The sequence below is a fragment of the Silurus meridionalis genome, chromosome 4 (genome assembly GCF_014805685.1).
Source record: "Silurus meridionalis isolate SWU-2019-XX chromosome 4, ASM1480568v1, whole genome shotgun sequence".
Lineage (NCBI taxonomy): Eukaryota > Metazoa > Chordata > Actinopteri > Siluriformes > Siluridae > Silurus > Silurus meridionalis.
The window spans coordinates 33,372,487-33,392,962 of record NC_060887.1 but is presented as its reverse complement, the minus strand read 5'-3'; the positions used below and the strand labels follow the sequence as shown (position 1 = coordinate 33,392,962).

General features: G+C 40.2%; 1 protein-coding gene across 3 annotated transcripts in view; it reads right to left on the bottom strand.

The window, feature by feature from the left end:
• LOC124384458 (NEDD4-like E3 ubiquitin-protein ligase WWP1) overlaps positions 1–20,476 on the bottom strand; it is a 38,937-nt gene that overhangs the window by 3,102 nt on the left and 15,359 nt on the right. For 2 of the 3 annotated variants that reach the window (XM_046847320.1, XM_046847323.1), the window contains 17 exons: positions 19,205–19,295; positions 16,052–16,190; positions 11,652–11,776; positions 10,824–10,964; positions 10,670–10,733; positions 8,688–8,857; positions 7,826–8,150; positions 7,553–7,648; positions 6,513–6,687; positions 5,884–5,938; positions 5,686–5,770; positions 5,457–5,582; positions 3,980–4,052; positions 3,814–3,885; positions 3,590–3,678; positions 2,502–2,661; positions 1,867–2,000 (listed from right to left, as the gene is read on the bottom strand). In XM_046847320.1, the coding sequence (XP_046703276.1) occupies positions 1,867–2,000; positions 2,502–2,661; positions 3,590–3,678; positions 3,814–3,885; positions 3,980–4,052; positions 5,457–5,582; positions 5,686–5,770; positions 5,884–5,938; positions 6,513–6,687; positions 7,553–7,648; positions 7,826–8,150; positions 8,688–8,857; positions 10,670–10,733; positions 10,824–10,964; positions 11,652–11,776; positions 16,052–16,190; positions 19,205–19,295 (2,120 nt within the window). The remainder of the gene's footprint in view (positions 1–1,866; positions 2,001–2,501; positions 2,662–3,589; positions 3,679–3,813; positions 3,886–3,979; positions 4,053–5,456; positions 5,583–5,685; positions 5,771–5,883; positions 5,939–6,512; positions 6,688–7,552; positions 7,649–7,825; positions 8,151–8,687; positions 8,858–10,669; positions 10,734–10,823; positions 10,965–11,651; positions 11,777–16,051; positions 16,191–19,204; positions 19,296–20,476) is intronic. The other variant, XM_046847321.1, reaches the window with a different exon arrangement.

The window sequence follows — 20,476 nt, the reverse complement described above, 5'->3', positions numbered from 1 at the left end:
AAACTCAATTTGAAAATGGTTTCCTTATAAACTGTAAAGAAACCATTTTATATGAACACTTTTGTCTGCAATATTTCCTCAAATTCATCATCAGGCAAAAACTTTTCAGCTTTCAAAACCTGCTGAACAAACGTAAAATGCGAGTCCAAGACTGGATTAAAAGAGACATTTACATTCTCATGGAAATCACTTTGCTACATCATTATAATGAACCATTTCCTGAAAACTTCTGCACATGTCCAAGTCTAAATAACACATTTAGTAGCTTAGTTGCGTTGAGGCATTGGTTAAGGTTGAGTTGGAATCCCAGCCACACCAAGCTACCACTCCTGGGCCCCTAACAAGGCCCCTAAGCCCAAAGGCGTTTAACTGTATGTAAATTGCTCTGGATAAGAGCGTCTGCCAAACGGCATAAACGTAAATGTTTCCATCACATTTAATGGCCTGAAGATTTCAAATCTCGTTGTTGGCATTTCAATTTCACTGATGGCAACCTGAGCACTTTCAATTTTTTATTTTATAATAAATTCTAGGACCAGCTTTAGAAATATATACGTAATAAACACAAAGCATTCAAAAATTGTTAGACCCCTTTCATATTTTTGTCACATTTTATGTTATAAATCATCTAAATGCTAAAAACGTTTCTCCACTCAGCTAACCTGAGCAAGGAGAAGGGACTCAAGAAGACAGGCGACTGACAGCTCAATGATCACTTTGGTTAAGCTCAAGAGATCATGTGTGGAGATGAAAGAAACGTACAGATGATCAACCATCACTACAACACATTGCTGAAATCTCTACTGTGGGCCTCGACGTGTTCTGCACCGTCTCCAAGCTGTTGGAGCCAGTTTTCTTCCATGACCTCATGGGGTTTTCCTCTGATAGGCGTCTTTCTTTCCAAATCATGGCCAATCAACTGAATTTGCCACAAGTAGAATCCGGTCAAAAGTGTAAACACATGAAAAATAATGATCCAGAGAAATTGGATGTTTCACGTAGCATAGCAAAGCATATGGTCTACAACCGCTACGTTTTAATTTTCTCTCTCTTTTTTTTTTTTTTTTTATCACAAACATTTAGGCTTCATCAATACGAGACGTGAAGCATAGATCAATGTGAAAAAATATATATATTTAAAACATCACAATTCTGCTACAAGGACAAATAACATGGTCTGAAGGTACTTTCTGAACGCACACGTTACATTGAACCCAGCAATTTCCTGGTGAACAATCATTAAATATAAAAATCGTCAACGTTTTATAGCACAAACACGATGTGCATTTCATCAAAATGTATATCTTTTTTATGCATTAATACTTAGAAGCTGTATATGTTTAATCCAAACAGAGAACAATTAGTTCACAAGACCAAAGTCCATGAAGTCACAAATCAACTAGATAAAATCCAGTGCAGTGCAAAAGTTCAAGCTCTAGAGCCTTCTATCAAAATCATAAACACAAAAATAATAATAATAAAAAAAAACTGCCATTAAACTTGCTACATATGTATAGTTCTATTTTTATAATTACATTTCTATTTTAATTCCCCTGCAATTATATTTTAGCTGATAATATTGTATGTATTTGTTTTATTCCTATTTTCTATTTTTTTATTCCATGTTATGTCATGGGTCAATCATTACACATTTCACTGCATGTCATACTGGTTATGTGGCAAGTAACATTTTAAATTGAATATGAACACTAATATGCTGCCTTTCCTTTAGTTTACCAAAAGCATTGCAAACTTTAGACTTTTCAAAGAGAGAGAGAGAGAGAGAGAGAGAGAGAGAGAGAGATCGTGCAGACTGCTGCAATGCTTTCTGGAAATCTCGGGTAAAGAGAGATGTACAGGACATACCGAATCCAGATCAGAGAGTTGTAGAACTCTGGATCGATGGACTCCAGGTCTTTCAGGAGGAGCTTCTTGTTGAGCATACGCTTGTAAAAGGGCAAGGAGAAGCCTGTATCGATGAACTTTCCATGGAAGAGCGCCTGCAGACACATAGGACAGGAGGACACTCATTAACACAAGAGACGGCCTCATCCACGGTGCCATAGGGACCCAGGTTTACTCTCATTATAGAGAAAGCTAAGGACACCCTAAGAACAGTCTATACAATCTGCCTTAGGAAATGGATTCCCTGTGCCTATACAAGTGTGTGCTATTTGCTTTTTTGGGCTCCTGGTTGGGATAATAAGGCGATTTCGAAATTTTAAGATAATCTGCAACTTAGCTGTTAGTTAGGATCAGAATGAGAACCCGCAAATTTTCAGAGCCACGAATTATCGGGGGGGTTGACTGTATACATGTCTCTCATTACAGAAATCAACGGCCGGTCTTTTAAACACGTTTAAGTTGAGCGTCCGCCATACACGTCCCTGTGAGCTCCAAGTACAGAACCTGGACTGAGCGCATTAATATAAACCATGCAGCTAGATATAACGCCGGAGCTCCAAAATGTGAGCGTTAACTATACAAGGAAACAAACTTGCCATAGCGATGAAGCGGCCGATGAAGCAGAAGTAGGTCAGGTGATCCGGGTTGATGGTGGATGCGGGATTTATCTGCAGACAGTAGTTGCTCTTGCCGGCATACTCGAACAGACAGTACATGGGGTTGAGGACCTCGTGCGAGAGGAGGAAAAACCATTCCCTGTTCAAAAACAAAACAAAAGAAACAACAATTATAAAACAATGATATTATTTATTATAAAACATGCAAGAAAACGGGTTTCCATTCAAAGAATTACGACATTCCTTTATTCATTTATCATCCATTTTCAATGTATTCATTTTTCATTATCAAAGTTAACTCAAATGCAATGTGAATATGTGAGTCATTTTAGACATTGGGTGTTTTATAATAATGAAAAAGGTCACATGATCAGGTTGGTCACTCATGCAGCTATGTAGCATTTACATTCATTTTATTGCAGAAAATATATTTATACAGGTAGGCTGCCACTTCTAATGGAGGTGCTTCCCAATGATCCCAAAATATATATATAAACAATATATTTATAATGTTTTTTAAACACTTTAGTCATTGTCTATAGCGACCTACTCTATTCTGATTGGCTGGGAAAAGTGTGTTCAAACCGTTAAACACAGATTCATAGTTTCGAGATTTTCTATAAATGTTCTATGTTTCTGCTCTGCCTCATAAACAACTGTAACAGCAATAAGATATAGTTACAGTTACATACAGAACGAGGCGGTGGCTCTAATGTTTTTATTACCTTTCTGAGCTAAATGGATGATTTTCGTGCGTCTCTGAAAGATGCTTTTAGTCCTCGCACACAATCTCAGTCTCATTAACACTTATTCTAATTTATTCAAATAAATCTAATCTTATTGCTCTACTTTAGTTCTATGTACGAATTAAAACTGTGTCGAATCGATTAAACTGTTGCATTGCAAACATCAGTGACCGTTTTAACTTGTCAATGCTGGAAAAGGGCCATTGTATTAGTGTTGTGTGGTTCTTTGCCTCCCTCTCGTGTATTAAAACAATCAGCTGTTACTTAATAAATTTGTCCACAATGGACCAGTAAAAAATGTATGCTTAAAATCAAACAAACCTGGCAAGGCCTCCATAGTCAAGCCCCTCCTCGCCTTTGAAAATGATATAAAGCCTTCTCCTAAGATCATACGGCTTCAGAGCCATTATCTAGAAAGAAATGCGAGTAGTTACACAAGTAAAGTACACCAAAGGTTCATCTGTATAGTAAATCTGAGCTGCATGGCATTCCTGGGTGAAACAGTGAACATGCTCAACACACAGGGAGAGGTGGAAAACTCTTACTTGCTGGAAAGAGTCTTCGAACAATGATTGTCTAGAGACTGTGATCTTAACATGACTGGGGAGCGCGTTGGACTGGGGAAGAGAAAGAAAACAAAGACTGAGACAAAAGTAGGAAGGAGAAAAAAGGGAACTTGTTCGTGCTGAATCCAGGTGCGGATGCGGTTACCTGGCACAGGTAGCGGAAGTGAGCTAGTTTCCATCGGAAGCTGCGCTCGTATGCTATTTGGGGCCCTTTAGTGCTGCAAGACAGAGGAAAGATACAAATATAAATAAAAACAGATACAGGATGAGAATATGATGTTTTATTAAACACTCGATTGATATCAAATACAATTTGACAATCTTTCATGTCTTATGACTCAACGGCCATTTTTTTTCATTATTAATAAAAATGTAGAAAATAAAAAAGAAATTTACATTTGTTGTGCATCTCAAAAGAGGGAAAAATACAAGTTTGGCAACCTGTGTTCTGGCTCAGAAGATTTGTATGTATTATCCTCCTATCAGTCATTTTATAGACACGCCCCCAAAGTGCCATACCATTGCCTTAAATCATTATAAAATTTTTGCATGCATTTGCGCACACACACACGGACACACACACTTTGCTTCAGGCAGTTGCACCTCCACGTATGCTTGAAGGCATCAATGCTACCTCTGATTGAATCCCTATACGTTCTTGTTTTCATGTGTGGGCTCAGGAGATTACATTTTAACAGTAAAAGTCCATAATAGAATAGATATGTTTTTAATCTACATTTGAATTTCTGTAACTCTGCTTTGTGTGCATCATAGTGAGTATTGCAGTTGCTATAAAACCATCATGAGGTGGCCTACTAAACCTTAAACTTTGTGTTTCTATGTAACTGTTCTGTCACATGGAACAGAATAGCTGCCAAAGAGGAACAGATGTAAACAAACTGTCCATCATGCCTGGCACTTTGAGGCTGCATGTGTATTTCGTCAATTTTTGAATAGGAGCCAGGTGCAGATACAAGGCAGAAGCACTAGAGGTCTCTCTTTTCTCTAAGAACTGAGCTTCTTATTGCAAATAGACGTGTGAAATAAAGTTGCAGTAGCTTTAGGGAGCATTTCGATTGACTGATTTACTAAAATGTTACCTCTGGCATTAATTCACAACAGGTCAGATTGGCCTACTAACCTCATAAATTAGTGTAACTATATTAATACACACCCAAGCATATGCAATACAGGTTTGTCCCAGACTAAGCAGAGACATGGCCTAGCCTACCAAGGAGTCTTAAGGAATGATGAGCAGTATGGGGTATTGTACTGTTAATAATTTAACACATTACAGTACATAATTTAGCAAAACAAAGTAATTGGCAGTAATGAACAACCTTTAGAGTATTTATGTAAATGGAGGCGGGCGCGTGAACGAGCGGCAAAAAGGAGAGAGAAAATAAGATCAAATTCGCGAATTGCATCTCACAAGGCCGGACATGCCTACATCCTGCCATTATTAGATTTTGCTGCAGGCGAGACACTTAAACACATCCCAGGCTCAACCCAGTGCAGGGTTAATTATTTTTTAAATAATAAGACATAAACGTACTAAATCCGTATCAATAACACACCGCTAATGGATGCATGCCTAATGCGGAAAGGGAACGTGTACTCACACGGAGGACTTGCCGGTCCTTGGGTCACTGAAGGTTGTAGTGCGAGTGTTGTGATCCACGAAGTAGCGCACGCCCTCTCTTGTGTAACGGATCTCCCAGCCTTCGGGCAGAGGGTCCTCGTTTTGCCTGCGCACGAACCAGGGTGATAATTCGTTTCTAAGCATCAGCACTGACAAGGGTGAAGAAGACGGACAGAAAGAGAGAGAGAGAGAGAGAGAGAGAGGCGTACCCTTGTGTGCGAGGGTCTTCCCACTGTGTGGTCTTCGTGTTGTGGTTAACGAAATACACTCGGTCGTTTGAATCTACACGTCTCTCTGTGGAAAAATGAGCTAAATGTTAAAGTGTATATATAAAGTGTATGATTGTACGTGTTTAAATCTAATCGTCTAATTGTCCATAAAACAAATCTGTACAGCAAGGGACTTACCCCAACCAGGAGGTAGCGGACCGAGAGGGTCATTTTCTGCAGACATCATTGAAGCCTGTCTCCGGAGCAAAAACACAAGCATGGTTGAGAGCAGGAGAAAGAGAACTTCAGTGTTACACTAAAGAACTAAACTAACTGTAGCCCTTGTTGCTGGTCTGCATCATCAACGGTTTTAATATATATACCCACACACACCACCAGAGAGAGATGTCCTTACGGCTACGGTATATAAGCTAATCACAGTCATCAAACAGAAACGAGATTAATCAGCATGTCAAAGACCTAGTGAGAGGCTGCCTGAATCAAAGGGGGATGCTTTACTGGCGTGGAAGTGCAAAGGGGTAGAACGGCAGAAAGTGGTCTTTATTACAGCCGTGCAGATCAGAAAGACAGATAGTTTGATAGTTAGATAGATAGTTCGATAGATCGATAGTTTGATAGATCAATAGATAGTTCGATAGATCAATAGTTCGATAGATAGATAGATAGATAGATAGATAGATAGATAGATAGATAGATAGATAGATAGATAGATCAATAGATAGATCGATACAGAAACAGACAAAAACACCGGCACCATCGTGAACCGTGACGCGCTACACACGTGTGTTAGAATAGAGCCACTGTACCGAGTAGAGGTATCTCTGGTTGAACTGGTGCATAGCGCCCTGTAGCTGGCTTCTTTGGGACTGCCACTGTTCAAAGTTGCGCACCGACTCCATGGTTGGCCGTTGCCACGTGGTGGTACGCGTGTTGTGGTCTACGTAGTAGATCCGGCCGCGGGTGTCCACTCGCCTCTCCCAGCTACACGGTAAAAAAGAAGGGCACGGTTTTGTAAGTGCGTTTTCACGTGGGGAAAAAATAAAGGATTATAGCCGTAATAAATCATAGTACTTTGGATACTTAAGTACATTTGAAGGCAAATACTTTTGTACTTTTACTCAAGTACATCATTAGTGTACTTCGTCCACTACTGGAAACTACACCGTGCCCACTTAATGTAGCATCAGTGAAGCAAAAAGCTGTCAGAAAAAGAGAAGGAGAACATTGTCCCAAGCTTTAAAGGCACCCCCGGCTCATTTGATGCTCCTCCTCAGATCTTATGCTGCCTCAGTTAACGTCCCATTCACACGTTTTCCTTTTAGATTGATAGCAAGTCAAGATTTGGATGCCCTTTTAAAGCAAATGGAAATGTAAATTAAAAAACTAATGTATGAACAAAAGTATTGGGACACCTTTCTCCTTCTTCAGAAACGGTTGGAGATCTTATGTGGCCTGCTATAGAGCTCTGACCTCAACCCTATTGATCACCTTTGGGATGAATTGCAACAATGACTGCACCCCTCCTTATCCTAAATCAGTACCTGGCTTTACTAACACGCTTGTGGCTGAAGCAACACAAATCTCCACCATTTGATTTCCTACCAATATTGCAAAATAATAACAAATATGAAAAATGTTTATTTATTTATTTTTGTAGATGTTGTAACTATCTATCCAGGTCCTCAAATAATCCTCATTCCAAATACTGAACAGTTTCCAATATCCTTCTCTGACCTCAAAAGTTCATTAGAGTGTTCACTTACGGACCAAACTGTGAGGAGGGAAATAATGTGAAATTGCAAAAACGTCATTATTCTTCCTGAAAGCAGGGACGGTAAAGACTCACCCTGAGGGCAGAGGTTGTGGTCTTTCCCATGTTGTGGTTCTTGTATTGTGATCAACGTAGTAGGTTCGGCCATGTGGGTCCTTCCTCTGTTCCCACCTAAAGGGATGAAATGTAAAACCTCTGCATCAGTGTCATAATCAAAAATAAGAAAAGAAAAGAGAAGCTTGGGGAAATGCATTTAGTGACAGGGAATTAGTGCTCACATACATACAGTTATTTTATTGAATAACCAATTGGAGTTTGTGCATAATAATGATGAGGACTGTGGCTTACCCAGGGGGCAGAGGGTCTGGGGCGCTAGCGTTGGGCGGCTGCTGTCGAGGTTTGGCTCCATCTGTGACTGTGCTGGTGCCCGAAGCAGCGTCTGGTGCAGAAGCAGTGGCATCAGCTCCTGCCTGACTGGGTGCAGATGAGGAAGTGGAAGAAGAGGCAGCACCAGTGCTGAGCTGAGTGCTGGAGGAAACAGCTGCAGACTGGTTCTGAGAGGAGGTGGAGGCTGAAGGGAAAGTGGAGACAGGTTCATGCTCTTCCTCAGCACCACCAGCAGAGGGCAGCACCATCTCTTCTAAAGCAGCATCTGCAGAGTTTTCCCCATTAACTGCAAAAAGAAGGGTGATTAAATGCTGGACAAAATTCGCCAATAACTCGCAATGTTCTATATATTTAAAATGAGGAGAAAAAAAAACAACAACATTGAAATAAATGCAGTGGAGAAAAAAAACTATCAATTTTTTCAAGTTTAAAACATATGAAGTGCTCAAATAAGTCATCTGCTTGTAAGCATTGCTTATTTTCACAAATTCTTTTTTACTTTTTTTTTTTTGTGTGTGTGCCGGTTCTGGTTGCATGCTCACTGAGCATGGCAGAGGTGCTGAATCAGCACCTTAATGAAAATGAGCCCCAGATGAGTTTTCACTGCAAATTCACCACTTAAACACACCAAATAGAAGAAAGTAGAAAAAGCTCAGACTACTGTGCAATTTCTACACAAACCTGCGGCTGCGCGCAATCGAGTGCCTACTTGGAGCACGGAAGCTGCTTAATGGATCCCATTTTAAGATGAAAGAATAACATATGACCTTTACAGAAGTCTATGGCCTCTGTCCCAGATGGTATCCCAGCATGCATGACTCACCAGTCGTACTTGGCACACTTCGTTCAGCGGGATTCGTGGTAGACATAGCAGTCTGCTGTGTGGGTGTGGACTCTGCATCGCCATTGACAACAGGGCCGGTGCTGCCATCGCTGTTGCCGGAGGAGGTGGACGGGGCCTCGCTTTCGACGCCGAGCACACCATTCACTGAGCTGCATAATGCACCAAACACACACACACACGTTAAACATCAGGTGTAAATTAGTAGTTCAGACAAGCCTGCCAGTGTAAAACTGGGTAGTTGTGGCACAACAGTTGTGGCTTTGTATTGCATATTAGAAGGTCAGACGTTCAAGTTCTAACTCCTTCAAGGTGCCATTAATAAGCCTAAACCCAAACAGGGATGCTGAACACCTCTGAAACACCTCTAACAATGTGAAATTGTCCCATTTCACACCACAGCACTACTGAATCTTCAGAATTTGCTACAAGGCAAACCACAGGGTGATCTGCATCAAGCTACTTATGTGAACAACTATACTGTAAGGAAACGTCCGGTTCTTGTGCTTTGTGGCTTCCTAAACAAGCGTTTTTTATTTTATACTATTTTGCACCTGCTCGCGTGCATACACCGAGCAGGCATAACTTTATGACCACCTGCCTAATATTGTGTTGGTCCCCCTTTTGCTGCTAAAACACTTCCGACCCGTCGAGCATTAACAGCATTATCTTCTTCAGCAGTTTGAGCTACAGGAGTTCGTCTGTTGGATCGGATCACACTGACCAGCCTTCGTTCCCCACATGCATCAATGAGCCTCGGCCACCCACGACCACTGTTCCATCCTTGGGCAATTTTTGATAGACACTGACCACTGCAGACCAGGAACATCACACAAGAGCTGCAGTTTCAGAGATGCTCTGACCCAGTCGTCTAGACATCACAATTTGTCAAAGTCGCTCAAATCCTTAGGCTCACCCATTTTTCCTGCTTCTAACACACACCAGCTTTAACCAGAAATCAGATGTGTCCGTTTGTTCAATGTAAGCAAGCGTCTCTTCTGAGAGGGTGGTTGGCTGTGGGATGGTCACATGATCGAGGATGAGGAATTTGTAGAGTTTTGTTCGAAAGGAAGAAAGAAAGAAAAAAGTACACGAGACATTAAAGGAGGACAGCAGTTACTTTGTGTCTTCAAAAGGAGACACTTTGTACTTGTTTGTTGAAGTGGTAGCGATATTTAGAACAAAGCAGCGACTTTTTCCTTTCGAGAAAAAACGCGCGCAGGCACGCGTACACATTTAGCAGATGGTGCGAAGATAAACGCCTCGGGTCATCCTGCTGAGGTGCAGGCAAAGCTGAGATGTTTCAGCAGCAGGGTGGAGGTGCCTGGGGTCTGCCCTCTTTGGCAGGAAATGACAACGGGTGAAACAAAGTTCTGCTCAATCAACATCTGTCCCTGACTACAGCATGCAACATCTGTCCACTCGCACCACAGCATGATGCAAAAGCTTCGAAGCACAGAGCAGACAGTCGGCAAATCTCAGGAAGTCCACAGAAACGGCGTGACGGGCTTTCGGGGACGTGTTCTGACGCAGGGTGGTGACTGTGCATCACAGATAATATAAAAAAATACAGCTGGTCTGTCTGACCAAAGAGGAAATGTATGGATCATCAGACTGTTACAGATTCATGGTTAAAGGACAAAGCAGAACTTGGATACAGCAAGAAAAAGGGGAAAAAGGGACAAGGACGAATTTAGTACACCAGAAGATGATTTTTTTTCCCCTCACACATCACAGATAGTGTATACACAACTGTTTAAGTCGTCATTATTATCAGAATAAAGCGCACACACATATATACAAAAGAAAAAAAAAATCAAAGGAAGCAAGCGAACAAGAAAGAGAGACGAAAACCACTCAGTAGGTCATTTCAGATTTCTGGTTAAATCTCAATTATTACATCTTTGGTCAATCGTTCATCTGTAATCGTGTCTTACAGCGTATGATGTTTTGCGTCCCCTTACCTGCTCGGAGCTCTGGTGTTTTCCTCCCCGTTCTCATGAATAGCATCTCCGTTCTGTTGAACTTCTTTTGCAAAAGCACAAACTCGGATTAACCGCTACTTTAACACAATGAATGCGAAGGTATTTCGGAGAGGAGAAACGTCTCCGTACTCACTGGTGGTAGTGACGGTGTTTCCGTTGTGTAGCGGCTCCTGCTCGACGGTGAGGCCGTCCAGGATCACCGTGAGCTCTCCGGAATTCACCACGCCGTTTTTGTTCTCCAGAGTCAGCTTCAGCACCTCTTTTACGTTTTCAACTAAACCCACACCGAACACACACAAGAAATAGTTGTCTTCGGGAGAGCTAATTTTTTACATTTGGGTCACTGTGTAGATGTTCGCCACAGGATCGTGATCAAAACCAGAACGTATCAGAAGAAAACTGTTTCCTCCATGCATTATTTCTACTACAATAAAACCAGGAATTTATGTACTATAGAATATTCCTCAAAGAAGAATATTCTTTAAGGATCAACTGTGTGTGTGTGTGTGTGTGTGTGTGTGTGTGTGTGTGTGTGTGTGTGTGTCAGGGTTTCTGCAGGGTGCACAAAGTAAAATCTAAGAATTTTTAAGAATTTAAAAAGGTAATAAATCCAATTTATTTAGATTTGCGCTAACAACAGGAAGCTGATTGGCTGTTGAGCGTTGGCCTCATTTGTAGTCACAATACAGCGAATTATCTTTCGACTAACAATAAAAAGAGCTACAACACAAAGGAAACCACAACAAAATTCTAAAGTGCTGCTGCGGGAGCATTTCAAAGAGCGTTAGAGGCAGTGGTACATTTATATCGGAAAATTAAGACCAGCTAAAAAAGGCCTAAAATGAAATGTCTTAATATTTTAGACTGTTTAAGACCCCACAGAAACCCTGGTGTTGGTGTGTGTGTGTGTGTGTGTGTGTGTGTGTGTGTGTGTGTGTGTGTGTGTGTCCGTCCGTCCTACGTTTCCTGTCGTGCTTCTCCAGGGCTTGGCGCAGGTCCAGAGTGGCTTTCCCTAGCAGAGCATCTGCCTTTAAAGCGTAATGGGTCCATACTTTAAACTCCAACTGCGACTGCGGCGTTACATTCCTGCATCCACACACAAGAAAGAAACGTAATGCAGAAGAGCAATGAAAGCTATCGGCGTGAAGGAAATGCAATGCGGAAGAAGAAAAGCGGGCTCTGTTCTCAGGCAGTGAACACAGGACCAGGCGCTACTCGGAAGTTCCTGTTCGGATTGGGTTAGTTGTATATTGGGAAGTGGAGTAATGTTACTGGAGTATCCCTGAGATTTTAGTGCCGTCTGAACGTCTGCATTTTTTGCATGTGGCTGCATCTATAAGAGTCATATTTTATTTCTTTTATTATAGAAATTGTTTATTGGTACCATTTTGTGATATTTATGTATTGCTTGTTTATCAAGTTTGAATGTGATGTTAGCATCAGGGCTATGTACATGCCAGACACAAGGTCATTATCAAATCCATAACAATTAAAGAATACATTTCAGCTTTACATAAGGGGAAAAAATAAATAAATAAACAAAAAATCAGGCGATACATTACGAAAGATCACTTGTATCGTGGAATAAAAGCGTTTACTAGCAGTACCGTAAAAATTACAATATAAAAAAAAATCTAATTACAGAAGTCCTAAAAGACCACCATTCTTTTTTTTATCCAGACAAAGAGTCGTTTTTCCGTGATCTAGACAAACCGATTCCTCGTGATCAGTATTCAATTTTATGGTGTACTGGACATTAAAGCGTGTTCTAGATGCAGCGTTATTAAAAAATAACCATTTGAGTCCATCTCGTCCATGTGAACGCACCGCATATAATTATCTAGAATGTTTAATTCTTAAATTCTGTAAAGCTGCTTTGAGAAAAGTGGTATAGAAATACATTTGAACTGAACATTCCTGGTAATTTTTTGGTATATTCTGCATAAGAGCATGTTCTAGAGGCAGCACCCATCGCAGCATCATATATAAGCCGCACCCATTGAATTTGACAAAGATTTTTATTCTGAACATAAATAAGCCGGACCTGTCTATAATGCCTACACTGAAACTAATGAACTTTACACAGGCTTCAACGAAAGACAGTGTCTGTTACACGGTGTAATGGGTGAAATATGTTGTGGCTCCTTTAAGAGCAGAGCGGCATTTTGGGAATAGCCTGCCGCCGCATTTTTCCGCTATTACTGCATGTGTGCAAGACAGAGGAATATGTCCTTATTATTTTCTGATGCTCATTTCTAAGTTTCTTTTGTCTTGTTTTGTAACCCGTAACGCTGTTGCCAAAAAAATAAAAAAAGCAAGAGTTTAGGAAACCTGTCTGTGTTATATGATTTCTGTTGCAACTGGAGTTTTAGTGAGCTCTCCCTTTACCCAGACTCAACGCGTTACAACGGCTTGTATCTAAACAGTAGCCTACCAAGAAAGTCATTGTTCACTGTCTTCCTCCTTCCTTTCACAACAATTTCTCTCGGAAGTTTTTCTTTTGGCATCGTCGTGCGTTTAAAAATCACCATCGGTGAATCTTTTCTCCCGATGCCGTGCAGCTCAGAACACAGGTGAAGTGCATTTTTTTATGCCCGGTTGTTTTCAGCGTGACGAATGATTTGCTTTTCCTGTAGACAGTCCGAGTGAGCGGCAGGTCAAACGTCAGAGGAACCTCATCCATATTTATGATGTGGTGCGACCCGATTCAGTGGCAGCGCATCTGATTTAATATAAAGAGTTTCATTGGTTCACCTGAACCCGTTCGGAAATTTCATTGGTCTAATGTTTTGGTGCTCAGTTTTTTGGCTTGAAGTTTGTGAAACCGGGAAAAACCCAGGAAAAATCCATAAATAAGCCGCTTCGTTGTTTAAGCCGCGGGGTTCGAAGCGTGGGAAAAAAGTAGCGGCTTATAGCCCGGAAAATACGGTATATTAACCATAACCGTTTGTGGCAGCTGGCGCAGGTAAAAGTCATTATAACGAGAAAATCAGAAACAAACAAATATTATAAATGCATGGCCTCTTAGTACTTTCATAGTTTTACAGTCAAAGGAACCAGACATGAAAGTCATAAGGGAGGAACTTTACTCATAAGTAACTCATGTGTAAGTCTTATGCGGCCAAGTTGGCACCTAACGTGACCTGTACGTATATTAATAAACACATCCTTTAGGAAACGTCTGTTTCTATCTTGCCAGGCAAATGTTCCAGGAAGTTTTGTTTTTCAGTAGTCCTCTGCCAAAACCAAACTGAAAGCACGTATTGTCTGTATTTCAATAATAAAATACAGACACCATCCAAAAAGCCTGGCATTCTGAATGCTTTTACAAAACTATGAACCAGGCGCCACTTGTACTAGACCTCGTTTTGCTATAAGCGCTTACGATAAACGCCAAGGTGTGCGTTTGTATAGGATTACTTATAATACTTGGCCACAAAAGAATCTTTTGGGGTTTATTCAGGTTTAACTGATGAGGGGACATCATTCAGACACTCTCGTCTCTCAAACAAGGAATATAGTGACATGACTTGACAGATACATGAGCAGAAATATGGTACTATAGCAACCACGGGGAGTGTCGGAATGAGCATGAGACAAGCCCATGAAGCTTTACCCGCATTAGGGTGCAGCGCTCTCAATTTTTCCCCTCCACCTCAGGTGTCTGGCTTAAATCGATCTGGCTAAAAGATTTCAACCGCCGTTCTCCAGACACAATTCGGCATCTCTAATCGAATTGCACACCAGAGTCCGGAGATACGAGTCACAGGTGAGAGGCAGAGGCGGGAAACTCGTGCCGGTTCTGAAAGCGTGCTCGAGAACAGCGGCTCATCGGCGCACTGCGTTAACTAGCATTACGTCTGGGCAAACACCTCTAAAAGCAGTCAGAAGGACAAACCGTAAGTCTCTCTCTGGCTGGCTGACTCTCCCTCCCTCCCTGCTCTCTGCAGATGAGCGTGGCAGTTGGTATTCAGCACACAGGGGCTTTGACTGAATGTCGGCACCCTCCATCATCTCGCTTGCATTCTCCACCATTAGCTCAATCAGCAGTCGCGCAGAGCCTGGAGTTAAAGCATCCATCATCGCATGCTCTATCTCCCTCTCCCTCGCTCTCTCTTTCAGTCTCATAAAATCAACCGGAGACAAACCCACTCGGAAAGCTCCGAGAAGATTGCTATTCCGCTTCAAATACTCGCCATTTTACTGTTCGTAATACACACCTCCAATCGATCAAACGTGTCTCGAGACACAAACGTTTTAGGACAACATTACAGACTCCCTCAAACTTCTGCCAAGTGACGGACTAAATATTCTACACAGAACTAAGATCTCGACACGACATAAAGGATGACTTGCAAAATCCCCGACAGCACCCCCCTCCCTCCCTGGCTGAGAAGCGCAGCCTCGCCATGCCTGCAGCAGTGTGCAGGATTTCCTTCGCAGCAGGCGAAGGAGCGCGTGCAAGCTGCTGCAAGGCTGCTGAAATAATCAACCCTGACAGCTCAGGAGGTGTTGCTTAAAGAAGGAATAAAACACGGAAGCACGATGTTACAGGTCGACCGATTCTTTGGTTTTGTAATCGATCGCTGAAAACATCGGCAAAAATACATACCGATAGTTTTTCCAGGTTGCGTTATGCAGTGCGAGAGCGGCCGCTAGGGGCGAATCAATGACACCACGTGCTGTTTTTTTTTTTTTTTTGTTTTATTTTGGATCAGTATTCTTCTATTTCAGTTTGAATGCATGTCTTATGCTTCGCTATATTTATTTTGATTTTATTTACCACATTTTCATGATTTAGTACCTTATTTTATTATTTTTTTAATATAAAAGTTCACTACTATTTTACATGGTGTTTTTTATCCAATAAACTATCATTGACTAACGAGTTATCTGCAAGTACGATCCGACCCAGCTATCTGTTTCGGTAAAACCCTCTATCGGTCGACCTGTACTGTTTATTACGGTTGGTTTTATAATTCTATGGCTTTCCCATGGTGGAAAATTTACTGAATTTTACAAAACACTGACACTGGAGACTTCTTTCATGAAAAATATAGAATTCTTCTTAAACAGGACTATAAACTGTTTAATTAACGATAAATTGTAGGCTGTTGTTGTCGCCATATTCTGTGGTGTTTTATTCCTTATTCATCAAAATTTTGTGTGTTCACACAACCAGCAGTGTTCAAACCAACCTAATTCCGATTAGAGTGTTTAGAAAAAGAATGTGACAGTACCACATTTAGTCACATAGCATTTTTGCTAATAGTACATTACTAGTGTGTGAACAGTGTAAAGATATGGTCTTGAGCTGATTTTCTGTGGAACTAGATGATTTGGTGGAGGAATAGTTCTTACAGAGTGAGTCGGTCATCCCACTTGGGGCTGGAGGGGTTGTGAGACTTTGTTGTCTTCCTGCTCTCTCCCTCCGCTGTCACCTCCACGTAAACGGTCGCACCGAACCAGTTCTTCTTCCGCTTGAGTTTGGCACATATAACTGAAACAAAAACGTAGGATTGATTAAGACATGCAACTGAATAAATTACAAATTCCGAACCTATCGTTTCTGCCAAAAGTTTGTGGACACTTAGTTATCACACTGATATGTGCTTAATTTTGAGATTTAGTCGCCAGATGTTAGAATATCCTCATTTTTCTGAGAAGGCTTTCCACCAGATTTGAATGTAACTATAAGGATTTGTGATCATGCGCAGTTGTGAGATCGAACACTGAAGTTAAAAGAGAGTACAGTCGGTGTTCTGGGTCATCCCAAAAAGCTCTTGTAGTCCACTCCAAATCTTCATGGTGCTTGCTTTCGAGCACAAGTTTGGACCTCTACCTTCCAGAAAAGTGGAATCTAAATGTTCTGCCATGCAAAGACATTTTACACAATTGTATACTTTCAAAAATTTGGACAAAAACCACATACAGGTGTGATGGTCAGTTAATTAGGAACACCATTCATATCCTTCTGGAGCTCCTGTGTAAGATGTGTGTACATGTTCACTGATCAGGCATAACATTATGCCTAATACTGCGTTTTTTTTTTTTCCTTTTGCAGCCAAAACGGTCCTCACAACCCTTTGAGCACTAACAGCATTAACTCCTACAGCAATTTGAAATAGAGAAGATCGTCTATTGGATTGGATTACACCGGTCAGCCTTCGCTCCCCATGTGCATCAATGTGCCTTGGCCAGGTTCACCAGTTCTCCTTTCTTGGAGCACTTTTAATAGATACTGACCACTGTAGACCAGGAACATCCCATAAGAGCTGCAGTTTTGGAGATGCACAATTTGGCCCGTGTCAAACTTACTCAAATTCTTACGCTCACCCATTTTTCCTGCTTCTAACACATCAACTTTGAGGACAAAATGTTCACTTGCTGTCTAATAATATTCCACCCACTACCAGGTGCCACGATGAAGAGATAATCAGTGTTCTTCACTTCACCAGTCATCAAGTTATAATGTCAAATGTTATGCCTGATCATTGTATATATCAAGAAGACTGATTATGTACAACTTGATTGATCAAATTCAAAATCATACAAATAGTTAGGAGAGCCTGTGGGTGAATAGAGGGCGGAGCCTGGGGGGACACATGGTGTAAGGATCACACACCTGTAGGTGATTCAACTAATGAATGTTCTCAGATCTCAGAATGTTCTCAGTGAGTGAGGTAGAAGATAAAATGGGGGAGAGAGAGAGAGAGAGAGAGAGAGAGAGAGAGAGAGAGAGAGAGATGCCGAGCTGTGTGCCTCCCCTTTCTTCCCACCAGAGCCAGCAAGCCCTCTACAAATCTTCTCCAACACTGTTTATTTAAATACAAATAATAAAAAAAAAAAAAAGAAAATCTGAAAAACTAAATACAATACACAAATTAAAAACAAAACAGCCCTAGGCCTTCAATTAGGACAAAAGTAATGGCGCCCTATATAAAAAAAAAAAAAAAAAAAAAAAAACAAGGAGGAGTTATTGCGTCTCCATGGTAGCCGGCATGCTGCAGTGGCTGAACTATTTTATTGGAGTATTTACCACATACTGCGTTTAGGAGGCCTTCCAGCGTTTAGTCATCACTTTCAGCTCGACGAGCTTGGCTTTTTGTGGGCGATAAGTGTTTTAACTTTTCAACATGCGCATGAGAGTGTGTAGCTTGTTTTTTACTTTATTTTATGTTTGGTTTGCTGATGAAAACTAACACACAATGAGGACCAGGATGGAGTGATGATAGAATGATAAAAAGGATTGCTAAAAGGCAGCTACAAAATGTTAAATGATTCAGATTGTGTAAATCAGGGGGTCCTCCAAACACAGAGCTACAAAACCGGTACAAGGTCATGGATTGTTTGGTACCGATCTGCACAGAAAGAATTAAAACAACATTCATATCTTTATTCCATTTCCACTTTATTGACTTTTGAAAAATGACCACTTCCGACTATGCCAAATCCTTGCACTTGTTTAATTTTTTTTTCTACGCATTAATAAATTAAGCTCTCACTGATTCTGTATTGTGCAGTTACAGTTGTACATTTAAATCGTTGTACATGCGGAACATAGTTAAAGTCAGAGTTCCCTCAGGAACATATTAAATGGCAGACTGAAAAGTTTGTTTAGTCTCAGTTTTAAGCGCAGTGTTACTTTTTTATTATTATTATTAAACTTGAAAATAATCAATGCCATGGGTATAAAAAAAAGAAACTAGAGTTTGCACAGTGTCAATGTTACAATTTCTAGCGGGCTGTAAAACTCGGATTTAGTTTTTTGTATGTGCGAAATCCCAGCCACATCCAGCTTCAAGAATGTCTATTAAAAGGAGAAATTCCTGACAATTCCACATATCGAGGGAATAAATGAACAAAGGACAAAAAGTTAAAGTATGCTGAAATAAGTTTTAAAAAAAAAAAAAAAAAAAAAAAGATATTAGAAGTTGAATATTAAATATTAATTGTAAAACACACACACACCTGTATTACTCAACTGGGGTCTAACAAATATCAACAATTATTTTTATTTATTTTATTTAACTGAATCAATTTTGTTAGTGCAAATGTAATAATTTAAATAATTTCATCAATACAATTAAACAAGTCTAATGCATTCATTTGAATGATTCAATTTTTTATACATTTTATTTTTATAAAATATTTTATATATTCTCGAACCAAGCAGGCATTTTATTTTAAATTGTTTTTAAAAATGTTAACTGTTGCTGATGTTCACGAATGTTAAAAAATAATAAACTGCATTAATAAAAATACGACGAGCAATTATGTTTTGCATTTTTTTTCCCCCAAAACCGTACCGAAATGTAACCAATTTCATGAATTTAGTGTACCATAACAACCCTAATATAACAGTAATATAATATACAAATTATTATTGAAACTGGTCTGTGAGGCGAGAATAAAAAAAATATTTGTGGAAACGTTTGTGATAACTAAAGAAGAAATGCTCTCGTAAGCCTCCTTCTGTTGTTTCTGTTACATGTACAAACCCTCTGTCCTTACCGATGGCATGGAGCTGATCTGTCCTTCCGTGGTTATTGCGACAGTCTGATCTGGATAGAGCCGTGGCCATGTCATACACAGACGTGGAAGCCTAAAATTTCAAACATCAATTATGCATGCAAAGGAAAACACAGAAAGAAAGGCAAACATACACATCTTCTGAAGTTCTGCACTACAATCAGAGACAAAAAAAAATAAATCATGACATCAGAGACAGACGGAGTTGTTTATCTCAGTCTCCTTCTCGCTCGCGAACGTATGATAGTTGTACATTATCATAGGGGTTTATAATTGTTTCCTGGAGGAAAGGCACACAATTATTGGTTGTACATGGGATTCTTTCAAAATGGAAGTCATTAGGAGATTTTTTAAATACGACGGCCATTTTTTTATTTAAAACGTATTCACAGCACTGTTTAAGAAACCGAATGGTTATGACTGAAGATGACTGAGAGATCAGCTGATAGTCATAAGGTCAGAAGGGATCCTATTACTCATCTGTATCCTGTATTCACACTAGCACTCCTATTGCTTCAGAATTCTCTGAAGGGTTCAATAATGGATGGTGTACAGTTCACTGAACAACTCCTTTTTCTTCCATGAAAAGAATAAAACACAAGGTGTGTGGTTATAGGGAGAAAAATAGCGGAGTAAATAATGTACCCGATGAATCATTACCACTCCAGAGCAAATTCTCTACCAATAAGAGCACACCAGTGTTTTATTCCTCTTACTCCACAGCTATGAGCTTATGGCTAGATTCATTATCATTTAGAGATTTTCAAGACTGGAAACTTTCCATAGGAATTAATGGGAATAAATTGGGAAGAGAATTACAAAATTGCAGGCTGGCCTATAAATGGGAACTTTAATGTATTTGGGAAACAAAATCCTGCAGGCGAATTTTTGGTCAATTTCAGTTGAATTTCTACCCTGCACATTCATCGATCACATGCAAACTGAGGCCACGCCCCCTACATGCAATGTGCATTCCTCCAAACACATAACACACATCATTTCTATAATCCTGGACACAAAATAATGTCCAAAAATGTCCATCTGTGTGAGCATTCATGCAAATTATATAACATTATATACATTACATTGCAAATATGCAACACAATTGTACTAACAATTAAATCAAAGTAAAAAATAAATCTGTATTAGTTTGCGTGCATGTCAGTTTAGGGCCAAAGTGTTTATATTGATGTTTGTATGAGATACAGTTTATATCAATTTCCCCAAATGTTTTAATCAATTCCCGTAAAACAC